The 16781-nt window shown below is 36.8% G+C and overlaps 2 protein-coding genes across 5 annotated transcripts in view; both read left to right on the forward strand.

Moving 5' to 3' along the window:
- LOC127627064 (src kinase-associated phosphoprotein 1-like) overlaps positions 1-16781 on the forward strand; it is a 75923-nt gene that overhangs the window by 14327 nt on the left and 44815 nt on the right. For 2 of the 4 annotated variants that reach the window (XM_052103283.1, XM_052103284.1), the window contains exons 2-4: positions 2659-3173; positions 9907-10001; positions 16306-16364. In XM_052103283.1, the coding sequence (XP_051959243.1) occupies positions 9997-10001; positions 16306-16364 (64 nt within the window). In that variant the 5' untranslated portion in view covers positions 2659-3173; positions 9907-9996. Of the gene's footprint in view, positions 1-2658; positions 3174-9906; positions 10002-16305; positions 16365-16781 lie in introns of those variants that run through there. The other 2 variants (XM_052103286.1, XM_052103285.1) reach the window with 2 other exon arrangements.
- On the forward strand, positions 5281-6050 carry LOC127626682 (homeobox protein Hox-B1b-like). Its single transcript, XM_052102659.1, has 2 exons — positions 5281-5626; positions 5716-6050. Exons 1-2 carry the CDS (start codon positions 5281-5283, stop codon positions 6048-6050), a joined length of 681 nt encoding a protein of 226 aa, XP_051958619.1.

The raw sequence follows: 16781 nt of genomic DNA on the forward strand, positions 1-16781 counted from the left end.
CCACAAACTTTTAATTTCGACTTGTCCCACCTTTTCTTATATAAAAAAGCAAAAAATCTAGATTTCAGGAAATTACAATTGAAACGAATGGGGCCAATCCGTGAACATTGAAATCACCGTTTCAAATAGGCTACAATATGTATACATTTACATTTATTAATTTGGCAGACGCTTTTATCCAAAGCGACTTGGAAAAGTATACAATATGCGTGGTAACGTGTTTTTATTGTAATAAAATAACTTACTAAACTTTCCTGTGTAAAGTTATAGCAAATTTTACAACTTCGTTGACATGACCTAACAGTAAACCCTGAAATCCCGTAAAACAACAAGTTGAACAAGTTACAGCTCAAATAATAGGCCTAGACACGTTTAAACAGAAGAATTAAGCAAGTTATTTTATTAAATTATAAGCTTCACATTGCTGCCTGTAAACCCACCAAATATTGGCCCAATTCACTTCCACTGTAAGTGCCTCACAGTAACCTCAATCCAGTCGAAGGGACCAGTCGAAATTAATTTGGTTGTAATCAACATTATGCCACACATTCTGTTGATTGATATTAACTCGTTTTAAACCCGAGAGGTTCCTTTAGAAACAATTATCTGTGTACAAAATCCACCCAGTTTTCAGAATCCTACTCGAGACCTTTGCAGAAAAAAATGTAGGCCCTAGTTTCAGCGGTCATTATCATAATATGATATCGGGTTGTATATTTATGTATCTGAATCAACATGTGTGCAGGCTGCGGTTTTACAATTAAACTATACTGTAAAGTGCAATTGCACGTGATATAAAGTCCCAGACAACTGAATAATGTTGGAATTATAATTGCCTTATAATTAACTGTAGTTGGCTTCTCAAAAAACGTTTGCTCATGCCACTGACCAGTGTGACATATTGTCATCTGGCTTGCTTATTTAATTGAAAACAACACATTTCTGGATTGTGTTTACTGTGGTAAACGCTCTTGATCGGTTGGCTTGTGGACCATGTCAATACTGCTTTAGAACAACATCCTGATCTTGCTTTAATTTTTGTTTGTTTCGCAGTTCAATTTATATCGATTTCTAACTGTGAGACATCCTTCTTGCTTCCATCAGCTTTTACACTTAAGACATATGCAATACTCTCAGCAGAACAAGTTTTCCTTTCCGTAGTCTGATACTGTAAGCTTTAGACAGATAAAAATTAGCTTTAGCTGAGTTTATCCATACATTTTGATACACCGGATCCTTTGGCTTTTATCACGTTGGGTAAGCGTTTATTGTATTTTATCGTCAATTCATGGTGAGCAAACTCCTCTTTGTCAAAACTATTTAATGACAGTTACAGCAGTGGAGTTGTGCTGAAAACATACAACGATCAGTTTAAGTTAGGCTCGTCAGAGGCAACGTTTTCGGCAAAAAAATGTATTGGAATATTGTTGATCTGAGTGAAATATATTCAGTACAATTGTCTAAAATATATTAATTACCAAATGCCTCTCTCATTTGTGACTTGTTTTGACATATTTAAACGTGTGGGCTAACTACAACTCTCCAAGAAGTCAAGCTTTGTGAATGGAGGATCTGTTTGAGTGATCAATCACCTCAGTACTTTGACTAAAGTTCAAGAGGAGTTCAGGGCTTTGTGCTTTCTTCTGTACCATTGCACACTCCCTTTCCCATTGCTTTTTCCAAGTATTCTCTCTCTTGTTCAATTATTATAGTGTTCCTATGATCCAGGCACTAAATACATTAAACAGATTTGTCAGTTCAATAAACCACAAGCCTCTGATTTTCAATACTTAATAACCGTGTTCAAATCGTTATTATTGTTCAAAATAATTCAACAAGAGCATTATTATTTTGCACCTTATTCAGGGTTAAAAATATTCCTAATATTGTTGTTTTGTATGAATTAAATCTCCCTTCTGCTCGAAGCAATGGACAGAATATTTTACTTCAGCAATCCAAAGATTACATGTTCGGCTGTCTTGTTATTACAGCACGTAAAGTTATTTACAGTTCAGACTATTAAATGTTAACTGAATGTTTGATAATAAATGTTAATAATAATTTCTGAATCCTGAACACATACGTTATATTTGTTTAGCCTATCGGCACAAATAGGCATTTTCATAAGAAATAATGGTTTCAAATAACATATTTTATTTGAAAGAGAGCCTATTTTTTGGAAAATAGCTAGGCTTAACCCATTTTTACAGTTGCCCAAAGAGTTTAATATCTTAAGTCGGATTTTTGTCGATGTTACAATTTGTACAATCAGTCTAACATATATTGCACGATGTCTCTTTATTTCCTGTTTTACATTGTGCACATTGACATGTTAACTGCATTGTGTACAATCAAAGGAATTTCATTCATTTTCTTCAGAGTTATGATTTGGCTACTGTTAATTTGCTTGAATTGTTACAAAGCATATATGGCGTTACGCATGTTATTTTTTTTTTTATCATCTTATCATATGCATCTCATAAATGATCATAAAGAAAAAACAAACCATTGTTATGCTATATATTTTCTAAGCAGGATGGTTGAGATATTCCAACGTGGGTCTACTCCACAACAGAGACAGTATTCATATTTGTTCTCTCTTTCATTTGCGAAGATTGATTTATGTCCGACTCACGCCGTGTTGCTCTGACCCTTTAGGTCATCTTCCAGCGGGCCTCCGGAACCACTGTCACATGACACGAGATGCCAGAGTTTTGCTAAAACCCCAGGAAGGACCCACATAACTGATGAAATTTGTCCTGAAAATGCAGATAACGAACAACAACACGGCAGTCCTACGCCGTCGCGGAATTACTCGCAACAAAGTCGTAATGCATTCGAACATAATAACACAGCAAAAACCTTATAATCCCAGGTACATTGGATCAGTAACTGACAAGGAACAACTTACACTGTGCTGCCTCAAAGAAATGGGATACAGGATGAGGTACAGAGGACGTTAAAAACAGGATCGTGCACAGGACAAATTAGCGATTTCTACGTTTTACAACATCCTCATTCAAGCTACCAACTCGTCAGCTTTCATTCCTTAAAACTGCTGGAGATGTAACTCGAAGAAACCACTCTGAGTCTAACTGTATGAATAAATTGCATCTTTCCTTGGATGGCAGAACTCAAGCAAAACCCCAAAGAAGATTCCCAGTCTTTTGAAGGTAGGCCTACAACCGTCATAGGGCAAACAAAACGAAATTATTTAAATATTTATTTATTTTTTAAATGTTATAATTTGTACATGTAGCCTACTCAACAAACAACAGTATTTTCATGTTGTCTGTTGTAAATTTGGAGATTGTTTAATTTAAAAAGTCTACATTTAATACAAAATGTAGAGTAAATGCGTTCAAATTCCTGTCCTCTTTAACAGAGTGCAGAAGCGAAAAGAAAACCCCGCTGAGATCCATTGCCTCCAAAAGAGCACGTACATGTGCCCAGCAAGTAGAGCTTGACAATCTCCACTTCAACCGTTTGTACAGGCGAAACGTGTGGAAATGACCAGTTTGCTGAAACTTAATGAGAGGCAGATACAAATCTGGTTTCAGAACCACAGGATGAAGCATAAAAATGACTGCAGGTCAAAAGGATGCCTCTCTTTGATGGACCATCTCCAATCAGGAGTCCACCATCATTGCTGCAAATAAACATGACATAGGCTATTCTTTAAAACCAGTGACTGAACCCTTTTCACAGTCCTGTAGACTTCAGAGGAACTGCTGTTATAAGGTTTACAATCGTGCATTACACTCTCTTTTTTGTACAGAATCTTGCACTACATTTCCTCGATTTGTTGAAGATATAGCTTCTCTTGACTGGGAGTAGAACTATAAAGATATATGTATGTCATCCACTGTGTATCAGGTGCAAAGTCCACCCTCTGATGCTATTCCTTGAAGTAAGACTGAATACAGCTATTCAGTCTTAATGTTTAAGCATTCTTTGTCTTCTAGACAAGCTCGCCTCTCCAGAAACATCCTATCGGCATTCGAGTTCAGCAGGACTAACAGCAACCTTTCAGCACGTTCAATAGCCTAACAGGCAATTCCCAAAATGTATAGCAATTAAATGTAAATTATTGGGATTGTTAAATACATTTTAACTGACCATGCGCAAAAATACGCAATTAATTTGCTGTTTAAGTGCTTGAGATTTGGCTTCTTGTATGGCTTCAAATTCAAGGTATTTATCGCGACGTTCGGCAAATTTGATAGCCAATTTATAGTTATTTGCTAAAAGTACTTTCTTCTGTAACATACATACAGTGATGATAATAATAATAGCCTAATGGAAGAAATTCTCACTTTTGCGTTTTTAAATTCGAACTAGGCTATACTGTCGATTTATAGGCCTACTCCTATAAATTACCTCTGGCTAGGAAACACAACTGCATTCCAGATTTTAGAGAATCAAAAGACACGTTTCCTGTCTTCTTTGGTTTAGGAGCAAAAATATACTACTAGCGTCAAAAAAAATCTTGCTGTCATATTATGGGGATTATTTCTAAATTGGCCAACTAGGCTATTTAAATAAAATAACAGAAGGGCAGTCAACTATGAGTCAACTAGCTTACACGTCGAGAGAAAAGAGAAATTAAGCCAAATCAATCTCTGATGTGCACTGCAGCATGATTCAATGCTTTCACTCAGATTAACAATCAACGTTAGTAGGCCCTACATACCGCCAATGAAACACTTTGTAAAATAGTTTTTTTATTTTTAAGAATTGCTGTAGTCGTCTAATTCACATTAGGTTCACCATGTGATTTACATATTGCGAGTTTATCAAACTGATGGGTGGATTCGATTGATGTGTTTGTCATGTAAATGTGAATCGTTTGATGGACACCTGCAACGCCCAGAGTGCAAACGCGGGTCGCACACTATTGGTGCAAAATCAGTCACATGATCTGTCACTTCACTGATATGAGCTTGGATAGAACTTTGTGTGGTTTGACATACTGCTTAAAGGTTGTAGGGGCACTGAGACCACACATCCGCGTATATTGACCCAGCTTAATACATATTGCTTGGTCAGCCAACAATGAGTTCCTACTTAGATTATACGATTTATAACCGTGGCGCTAACACGTACAGTACGAAGGTTAGATGTTTTCCTATGGAACCAGAATACTTGCCAAGTGTTTGTACAAATAGTTACGTTCCCGAGGGACAGCCAGCCGCAGGGAACACTTTCACACCGGCACCGCACGAAACTCATGGCGCAGCTTATGCGCAGCTTCAGTCGCAGCCATACCACAACATCAACATGGCCATGGGTAAAAATGGACACAGCAATTTTTGCAAGCAAGCCCGACCTCACTCGGATTATGGACATCAACACGTTCTCACTCAAGCAGATGACCACATGCGTCTTCAGTCCCCTGCTTTTTCTGTCGTAAACATGGGAACATTCAGTGAATCTAACTGCAGGCCAGGATCAGTCTCTGCAAGCCATTATCAGTCCTATACCTATGGAGAGCACGAACCTCAGGATTATGGTTCATTCAACAAGTACCAGCTCTCCGGTGACAGTGACAGCGTCTCCAAGACGAACATTAAACAAGCGCCAACGTTTGACTGGATGAAAGTCAAGAGGAACCCCCCTAAAACAGGTGAGTTACGGTTTATGAATTAATGTTATGACAGGGTAGGCCTCTGTATTGTAATCTCTCCTTTCCATCCATATTTTTGTCTCCTTCAGTTAAGTTCGCAGAATATGGGATCCACGGTCAGCAGAATATCATTCGCACAAATTTTACCACCAAGCAGCTCACCGAACTTGAGAAGGAGTTCCACTTCAACAAGTACCTCACCAGGGCGCGCAGAGTGGAGGTGGCCGCCACCCTCGAACTGAACGAAACGCAGGTTAAAATTTGGTTTCAAAACCGCAGAATGAAGCAGAAGAAGCGGGAGAAGGAGGGAACAGTCCCGGTCATGAAACGGGCGACTCTTATATCTGCTGGTCAAAGCGCAGACAACTCAAACTCCTCATCCCCAGGAGCTTCTCCTACCTCAGACTCTTCCGCTGCTATTTGACATTTGTGGGCCTATATGTGGCAAATTAACTGTTTACTGTTATAAGATGTTCCATTATGGTACTGTGGATAACTATTTAACTTATTTTGCTGTCGTAGACAAAGCATTAAACATATGCTAGTGTGCATGTTTTATATATACATTAATGCAAGCCTAATCAGTTTTGCATCAGAGCCACACATATCATGGTTCAAATGAATAAACACGCATAACAGGGTATAGACTTAGAAGTCCAATGATTTCCCAGGTCATCAGGTTGATGTCTTATTTTGCACTACAGCTTCCTACCTCTGTTGAAAGAGTGAAAAAAGAATGTAAAAGAGGCTGACATGATTCTGTATTTTGAAATCTGGCCTATATGAAGTTCTAATAAATAAATATTTTATTTTTCTGAAATATGTTTGTGGATTTAATCTGATAAAACATTTTAGATTAAGGAACATGTCAATTTATTGATTCTCTTTTAATAAAAAGGCTCTTCATGATGTTTGTAGGATTCTGTCCTTTGTCATAGGATGTCACACTACAATAGAACTAATTTAAATCAGTGTTGCTCTAGTCTGTATAGTTTGACAAGAGGAATGTTGCATTACACACCGGGTGGCTTCCAATGACCTTTTCACCTTTTTGTGCGGCCTCCAGGCTCTCTAAACATGTAAACACTCCTTGGTACTCAGTATACTCACTGGCTAGATTTGAGGTTTCATTCTAACTTGACAAAACACTTACTATGAAAGTATTGGATATTAAGCCAAGACCTTTCCATCCCCAAATGTTATTGTGGTCCTTTTGTTGCAATTTTCATCTCGTTTTTACATTTTTAGAAGAGGAAGAGGCCAAAAAGAGGTATAATAAAGATCAAAAAAATAATGTAAATAATACATAAATAAAATAATTTAAAACAAACTTTCTCTCCAAATGGGCAACAAATCTGTGCTCCTTTTTCAAATTAAATGTTTTTTAAATGGTCTACATTTGCATAAACATGTAATTGTAAATCAGTGTCTTTTTATTTAACATGTTTTTTTGCACACCAGATGACTCTAGTGAAGAGATCAGCTATTACAGAGAACAAAAAACTGTTAAACACTAAATACTATCTTCTTCAGCCTCAATTCTGCAAGGACTTGACAACCCTGTTTCATTCCCTGATCATCTGATGGACTGCTCCAATATTTACTCAGGGTGTTAGGTTTGCACAGTTCTTGCCCCACCAGCAGCAATGCACTGTCAGCACCCTCTCCGCTGACCAGGTTCACTTAGAGTTCAGGCCTAAATTAATTCACAAAAGCCACAGGCCTGTCCAGGAGGAGATGAGAAGGGTGTCTTCCCAAAGGTCAATCGGAGTGTGATCTCATTCTGAAATGAATTATCCACTCAAAATTGAAGTATACAAATAAATAAATGAAAACTGCCACTGAGATTTGTATATTGGTGAAATTTAGAAAATTAAAAATGTATAAGGTAATCATTGTAAAATGAAGAAAGCTACAAAAGTTGACCAATTTCACTATTTTGCTTGTCCTAAAACAATCTGATTAATGCAAATTACATAATCTGCTGTTAAGCACATAATGGCCATTAAAACATTTGTTTTGTTTCATTTATAATAGTACATCAAATGCCATATTGGAACAAACATCATTGTTAAAACTACCATGTGAAAGAACAATTTTCATTTAGAAAGAGATAAGAGAAAAAAGCAAGAATGTAATGATTTTATTTTAAGTTATTAAGTATGTAGTGTTTGTTGCTTGCCCTTTTGGGTTGTGTACATCTGGGCTCCTACTAGGTCTCCCATCTGTGGGCGTCAGTGCTACAGAGACAGATGTTCAGTCAGCCTAGAGCAGGAGGCTGTTTTTCACTAGGTTGTCAGCATGCAGAAAAGCCTCAAACGCCAGAATGTGGGGCAAGCAGAGCAGTCCACAGAATTAGAAGACAAAAATAGCATCCTAACACAATGATAAGTAGGAAAGTAGTATGTCAGAGGGAGAAATAAATGTGTATCTAGACTTACTGAGCACTTTATTAGGAACATTGGTCATAATAAAGTGCCCGGCGTGATCTCCTGCTGTTGTTTTAGCCCATACGCCTCAAGGTTCGACGTGTTGTGTATTTTGAGATGCTATTCTGCTCAATACAATTGCACAGAGTGGTTATCTGAGTTACCTTAGCCATAATGTCAGCTCGAACCAGTCTGGGCTGCGTTTCCCAAAAGCATCGTAAGCCTAAGCAGATTGTAGAAACCATTGCCGTCTATGATCAACTTAGGTTTGCAATGCTTTTGGGAAATGAAGCCCTGGCCATTCTCAGCTGACCTCTCTTCTCAACAAGGCATTTTCGTCCACAGAACATTTTTTGGTTTGCTTTTGGCACCATTCTGAGTAAACTCTAGAGACTTTTGTGTGTGAAAATCCCCAGAGATCAGCAGTCACAGAAATCCTCAAACCAGCCTGTCTGGCACAAACAATCATGCCATGGTCAAAATCCCTGAGATCACATATTTCCCCCATAATCACATGAATAAGTAGGTGTGCAGGTGTTCCTAATAAAGTGCTCTGTGAGTGTAGGTTAGCAAGTCAGCAACAGTCAGTTATTTAATGAATAGTGGATATGTCTTTTTTATACTTACATCAGGTAAGCTTGGCATATTCTTTAAAAGAAAGACATGCTGTACACAGTTATAAATGATGGAACAGTACTGCAACAGTACTAACACCTTGTTGGCAAAAGAGATTTCTTACCACAACTGTGAACCCTATAATTCACAAAAAAAAAATATTAGATTAGCAACTTCCTGGATACATGCGTGGACATTTTGGCTCTGCTATTCCCTTCATACTGTCTGACTACACAAGGAGAGTATTTAATCCCTAAGCCCTCTACTCATGCAACGGGCAAGAAAGTGAATATTTGATGCAATATTTCCATGTCTTAAAACCATACTGACAGGTACACCGCCTTTGCTGCCAGGTGATGTCTGCAGCAGATTTGATGCTTACAGTGTATACTCTCCCTGCTGGGTGTGCTTGTCAGAGGATCTTTTACAAATCAAATGCCTGGCTTGACTTCCTGAGTCTTGTTCAAATCCCCCTGAAGCATGTCACTCTGCTGGGGTGCATGAAATAAAAAGAATACTGTATACACTATTCATGAGATTCTGATTCTGAAAACAGGGGTCAGAGGGTCATTTTACATGTCTTCTTGTCTTTTACAGACATACAGTCAACACCAAAGACAGTGGCCACATGCAGATAGCTCCCTCCTCTCTACAGGAACAACAGGAAGCCTTCCTCTTGCACTCTCTTCACAGACCCATACAGCCACCCCCCCTTTCTCACTCAATCGTATCCATGTCCTCACGAGACATGATCAGTGCATGGCCTTATTAGCTGAATAAATGAGAGGGACAAAGATCCTTGCCTCCAGGACCTTGCAGCACAAGGGCTGGGCTGCTGCCAGAAAGTAACTAACTGAAATTGGCTTAGGCAGTGTAAAAACACACATGGTCAGGATGCAAGTTTTTTTTTTTTTTTGCTGATTCTGTCACTGATTAGGTTATGAGATTGAGTGAAGTAGAGTTATTGCACCTGTTTAGAAAGGGTGATTTGGAACATCTCCGGTTGCTCTTGAAAAACATCACTACAGTGTTTTGGCATAATTGAATTGAGAAATTTCCTACATGTGGTTTTGTTTGTAGAGATTTTAAAGCTTGGCAAAGTGTAACCAGTGATCCGTCAGTCACATGATTTAGAGGCAAGTTGTGTGCGCCAGAGGGAGACAAATGAAAGCTGACAGTTCATTTTATCAGTGACAAATCTTTGATCTCACATACTGCCTCCATGGTCTCTTTTAGGAGGCGGTGAAGGCTGAATATTAGTGGATACTGATACAACCAACCGCCCCTCTCTGAATCCCAAAGGCTTTATATTCCAACAAGCACAATATGAGGTACAGCATTACACAATGAAGTATACTAAACCAAAGCAGTATCAGATTTCAGTAACAAATTTAACATTATATTATTTTATGATTTATAGTTTCGCGTTCCAGATTTCAATTTCATAAAACCTTGATAAATGATGCTATATCTAACAAATAAATACAAGCTAAAACAGTGAAACAACTGCAATTCTTTCTGTTAATGGCACCATGGGGAAAATATTGACTAAAATGCCATTTAAGCATATGCACATGCATAGATTGCCTGTCATAAAAACATGGTAGGTATCAATCTTGATGAGGGGCTATGTTTCGGAGACTTTATCTACACATTTTATAATATAACTTTTTCACACTCAGAGGTGCCAGACCAATCAAATTCCATAGTAACATTTCCAATGATCCAATTTGTGTTTTAGAAAATAAAGAACATCAGCATTCTACTGAAGATCTTTAGTGAAAACAGATCGTCTCTGTTCATCTTGTTGGATATTTGGGTGGCGATACAGACAGATACCTTGGAAATCCCTTTGGCAAACTATCAGTTTCCCCCTTTGGCAATATTTACTACAAAGCCTCTTAAGGACGCACACAAACATCTTTTAAGTGCGACCTGTAAGTACCTGAACTGTCTCATGTAGCAACATAATTAACAGCAAAGATCTGATCGGAGTTCAAGGGGTCAAACCAGCAACAGAAATTAGCCTGTGGCTTTTGCACAGGCCAGAGTGCTTTCATACTGTTTAAAGCAATATCCACCTAAAAAGTAATCATTTACTAATTCTCATGGTGTTCCAAACCTGTATGACTTTTTTCTGCAGAACATAATAGGAGGAATTTTAAAAGATGTCCTTTTGCCTGATTTCAATACAATGGCAGTTAATGGTGACTTATTTTAAAGCTTAAAAATGAACCCAAAAGTGTCACAAAGGTAGTCCATTTAACTCATGCATCACTTTCCAAGTCTTTTAAAGTCATACAATACTTTTTGGAGAGAAAAGAGATGGAATTTAAATTATTTGACTTAAATCTTAAATACCTCCATGGCTTTCCTTGCATGAATCTCATTCACACGTTTACACAAGAAATTGTGCCGTTTTTGCTTTCGCTTTTCACTAATGAGAGAGCAAAGGAGAGCCCTGTCAAGATTTTCACAGTCAATACCATAAATTGCAGATTGTTCCTCACCAAGAACATATTATATATATATGCCTTCAGAAGACTAGGAATATGATGTATCAAGCCAAGCGCAGACTACATGCATACTCTCCTTTGATGTTTGGAGTTGGCGATTGGTCTGCGACAAGACTTAGAAGGCACGACTGATGGTCGTGTAGTGTGCGCGCACTCCTGTGACTTGCTACGACTGTAGTTGCAGGCGCTATGACTGATTTCAAACCTGCTTGAAATATGCCTGACAAGTCATCATATCTGCCCACTGTCCCTAACTCAGTGAATGGGACGTCCTTTAAAATTCCTCCATTTGTGTAGAAAGTCATACGGGTTTGCAACATGAGGGTAATGGACAGAATTGAATTTTTTGGGGTGCATTCCTTAAAATTTTTTTTTTAAAGATGGTTGATAGTAATTGAATGATATAATGGAAAAATACTCAACTCTAAATTGTTCCAATGTCTTTATGTTGACCCCTGGTCTCTTGAGAGGTGTGTGATTATGTTGTGAGTATGATTTCTGTTAGGTTGGGGCAGGCGGGGTGCTCTCAGATGACACAATTCTGCCCCTCCCCAAGTGAAACACAAATGAAAAGGAATGCAGAGATAAAAAAGACAGTGTTCCCTGATAAGTGGACTGAAGAAAGGAGCAGGCGCATGCTAAAAGAGCTCTCTTGGGGAGATGAGAGTTGCTGATGGCAGTGTTGGTGGTAGGAGATCATAGCAGGTTCCTCTCATCAGCACAGGCCTGTGTTTGATACTAGGTCTTTGTCGCTCTTTCAGCTCTGCATTGTTGGGAGGTGTAATCCCAGGCAGATTACAAAGGCAAGATCCTTTCATATGGCTGTGCCCAGCAGGCAGAAGGCAGTGCTCATGCTGAAGTGGAGGGGCCATGCTCATCTACCTTCACAAGGGGCCATAGCTGCAGGGACAGTGACGCAAGGGTCATTCGGTCATGTCCTCTCCTTGGAATTCTACTCCCCCTTCTCCATTCAGTTTTTTTATTTTTTATGATCTTCTTCCACTCTGTACCTGTGCAGAATAGCTAACACCTAACTAAGAAATATTACAGAAAACACAAGACCTCTATAAATTAGTCTGAATTAAATGTTTTACATTTCAACTAGTGGTCGACCTATAAATAGGAAAATGTATCGGCTGATGACGATAAATAAAAAAGTCAGAATATCAGAATATCAATTTTCCTGTTTGCCGATTTTTTTCTTGAAGTGCCGAAAATCACCTGCTTGCATGTGAATTGACAGAGACATGTAAACGACCAGTCACGGTTTGTTTTGTAGTTACGTGACATTGTATTACTACAATAATAGACCGGTGTGTAACACAGGCTCATATAAACAGTCCGCATATCAGAGCCATGGCAGACGCGTTTGAGCTCATAATGTTAAAGTGCTCACCTGTTTCATTCTCCCTCACTCTCTTCAACAGTTTCCTATAACTTTTAACTGTCTTGTCTAATGATAAAAAGGCAACCATCAATAAAACTAATATAATATACCATCTGCTAATATGCACATATCTAGTTTAAACAGATATAATAAACCAACCTCACACAACGTCAGCAGATCCAGCATCCTGTGGAGCTCTCATTTATTTACCTCTAAAGCATGTATTCTAACAGTCCTCAACAGTTCCCTGTGACTTGAAACTTTCTTTTATAATTATAAATGCAAATATTAATAAATCAAAATCTCATACAGCCTATCTGCAAATATGCAGATATCTATTTTAAACAGATGTAGATTCACGAACCTCACGAAAATCCAGCGTTTTCTTCCCGTTGAGCTCTCATCTATTATGGTTGGTCAAAGAACATATTTCAAATCACCAGTAAAATCTAGTATCATAAATGGTGCTCAGATTATGCTAAAAAAAGCTATTTTCCCAGATTTTATGGCTAATGCACATGCCTGTTATCGAGTTGATTGACAGGAGATGTCTGTATCTAAAATGTGATTGGTTCTTTTACCTGTAAGTTGGGACTTCCTATCTACATCCATTGACCGTTGGCTGCAGCTGGGCAATCTAATTTCTCCCATTAATTTTAATAGAAGTGGCCATCTCTGCTAAATAGTCTCTGGTGCAGCTTCAAAGTAAAAATGCTTAATGTGTTCTATAAGTAAATGTCTTAATCAATATGTACTGTATGTACAACTGGTTTGATTCTGTATTTTTTTGAGAGAATGTGATCGAATGTGAACATGGACATGCCATCAATGGTTGCTGGACTGCTGTGTTTGCGGTTAATTCCTTCTTCCTAACATATTAACAATTTCTTCATGTGCAAATAAATGACTCAACTTTTATGACTAAACAGAAATCAAATCTACCATTTAAAATACAATATATATATTTTTTAGATTCCTTTTTAAAAAGTTAAAGTATTGTGTGAAAATTAGTAAATATAATGTTTGTTGCATACTATATTAAATTGTGTGATATATTGGCATTGCATCGGCCTATCGGTCACCCTACTCTCTGGATATCGGCATCGGTAATTAAAAAACCCATATTGGTTGACCACTAATTTCAACTGAAGGACTGCAGAGCTGTAGTACAATAGACAGTCCTTTCAAGCTTGCCTCTAGAATTGTTTTCAGTCTATTGTTGTTCCTGTATTCCAATCATAAACATAGCACCAAAATGTATATTTGTATTAAAATTAAAGAATAAAAGGCCCACATTTTTGACTTTTTGTTTACAGTTCAGTATTTGTTCATTTAGTCTGGAGTACACATATTTTTTTCCTGTAAATATGTAATTAGTAGTGTCTGCTTAGGCAAGCATCACTTTTACCATTTCTTATACTAGGGATTTGAACAAAACCCTAAAATATTAAACACCAACTATTAGGGTAGTATCTAGTCCTGCGATGTTAAAGGAATATTCCGAGTTCAGAATAATTTAAGCTTAATTAACAGCATTTGTGGCATTATCACAAACAATAATTTCAAATCGTCCCCTCATTTTCTTAAAAAGAAAAAAAGGCAACATAACACCAAAAACGACTGTAAATATGATGATTTAAACAACTGCACAGCTCATATAATACATTAGCTTTAACAAACAAATTAATGCACATTATTTTAAAAAATTATAAGCTTCACACCCTTTCCCTTAACCCTCCAAAATTGGCCTCATTCTCTTCCATTGTAAGTGCCTCACCATAAACACGACTTTTGCTTTTTTTAAAGTTTAAATGACTTTTTGTGGTAATTATTCCACAAATGCTGTCGATTAAGCTTAAAGGAATGTTCTGCATTCAATACAAGTTAAGCTTAATCTAAAGCATTTGTGGCATAATGTTGATTACCATGAAAATGTATTTTTACTCATCCATCCTTTTCATTAAAAAATGCAAAAATCTGGGTTACAGAGTACAATGGAAGTGAATGGGGGCCAAAGTTTTAACATTAAAATACTCACTGTTTTAAAAGTATAGTCAAAAGACATAAACAATATGCGTGTAAACATGATTGTAGTGTGATACACTACATACAAAACTTTAGAATATTCTTTTAACACTATGGACATATGACACGCCTTCAACAAAATGAAACATCTGAGGTGATTGCACTAATTATTAAATCAAGAAATCAGATTATTTACTTTGGGATGGTCCTTTTAATTTGGGACAGTAAGCAACCACACAGACTACCCTAGCAACCACCGATCTATGCCCTGGCAACCACCCACAACACCCTTTTTGATTGTGGCAGCAACCTTTGCACAGAAAATATAAACATCTAGAATGGCATTTGGTCTTTAAGGCATGACTTACATTGGTTCTGTAGCTACAATGTTTATAATCTACTATTGTAATATACACCTATATGAAGAGATTGATTACGAAATATCCAAAACCTACATAAACTAAACAAATTGCAATTGGTCTGAATAATCTTATTGATGTAATAACTTTAAAAACAGCAGACTGAGTTTGTGCCATTCCAATGTGATTTAAGCACTTCATATGCATGTAAACTGTGCAATGTCTTATCCTGGTAAGTAAGTGCACTAGTAAAGGCAAGAGAGCTTACCTTACTGCTGAAACAATTCTTTGCATCCATCTCCATTTCTATCCTTTTATTATATTATATAAAGTTCATTAAGAAGTCCAAAGGGGGTATTTTGAGCAGTAGAACCTCGTGCCTCCATCATGAACAGTAAACCAAATAGGTTTACCTTTTTTTAATCAGGAATGACATGAAAATGTGAACTCGTGAAATGTAAAACCTTAAAATGCGAATATCTCACCAGACCCTAACTAAATTTGCGTTTACAAAGATATGGAAACCTTTTTGAGACACAGTTGAACACATTGACGCTAGGCCTTCTACTAAGATTACAGCGCGGTAGTTGTCAGTTCAACAGAATATAAAACATCTTTCAAAGAGGAGGAAGCACTGTGGACACTACTTATATTTAGACCGATGATGGTATTATGATGTTATCGATGGTCAAGATATAGCCTACTTTGCAGTGGTTCAATGGTTGGGCAAACCTGCTATTTGCTGCAGTGTGGATATAGACAGAAGTGCAGTGAACTAGAGCTCAGCCAGTTACTACAATTGTTGAAAAAAATATATATACATATATATATTTTTTATTTCAACGCGGAATTTTTATAAATATGTGGATTGTAAAAAAATATATAATAATAATAATAATAATAATAATAATAATAATATATATATATATATATATATATATATATATATATATATATATATATATATATATATATATATATATATATGCAAGGAAAAGTACATTTCAGTAGTATTTTGTGGTATTTAGTATTATTTTCAGACTTTTACAGTATCATCAGTGATTACTATTTGAATCAGTTACATGCTTGTTTCATTTTCTCAATAAGAGACAATGTGGCAAACTTTGCACTTCCTCTTCTACCCTCCGTAACCTTGTTGAAGGTGTGTATGTGTGTGTGGATATATCTAGCTCTTACTTTCTTTTTCTGCTTCTTTCGATTCTCTTTTATTTCATACAGTGACCGCATTTGTGGGATGACAAGTGACCATCACATAAATCTCGGACCTTTAATCGTTGGCATCACATTTCATTAGGTTTATTTAGTTTTTGTTTTTATTTTGTTGAAGGTTTAGCTACTCAGAAAGTATGGGGACGGTAGCTGATGACATCAGACAACTATTAAAAGGTATTTTCCATTGATTCATTATTAACTGAAATGGATTCTAATTTATGTGCTCTTTTGTTATGGATAAAATATTTCAATGGGTCTCTGTAGGCTATTTGTTGTATTGTTTGTCGTTAATAAGAGGGATTTTGACATTTAAAAAAGTGTCAAATTATGATTTATACAGAATATAATTTTTTTTTATGATAGCTTATACTACAGTACATCAAGTATATTTTTAATGATAATTCTACTATATATATAGAAACTCAGCAAAAATAGAGAAAACTTTCAGAAAACTGTATTTTAAAGATAATTTTGTAAAAATACAAACGACTTTACAGATTTTATTGTAAAGTGTTTAAACAATGTTTTCCGTGCTTGTTCAATGAACCATAAACAATTAATGAACATGCACCTGTGGAACAGTCATTAAGA

The sequence above is a fragment of the Xyrauchen texanus genome, chromosome 33, assembly GCF_025860055.1.
Source record: "Xyrauchen texanus isolate HMW12.3.18 chromosome 33, RBS_HiC_50CHRs, whole genome shotgun sequence".
Taxonomy (NCBI): Eukaryota; Metazoa; Chordata; class Actinopteri; order Cypriniformes; family Catostomidae; genus Xyrauchen; species Xyrauchen texanus.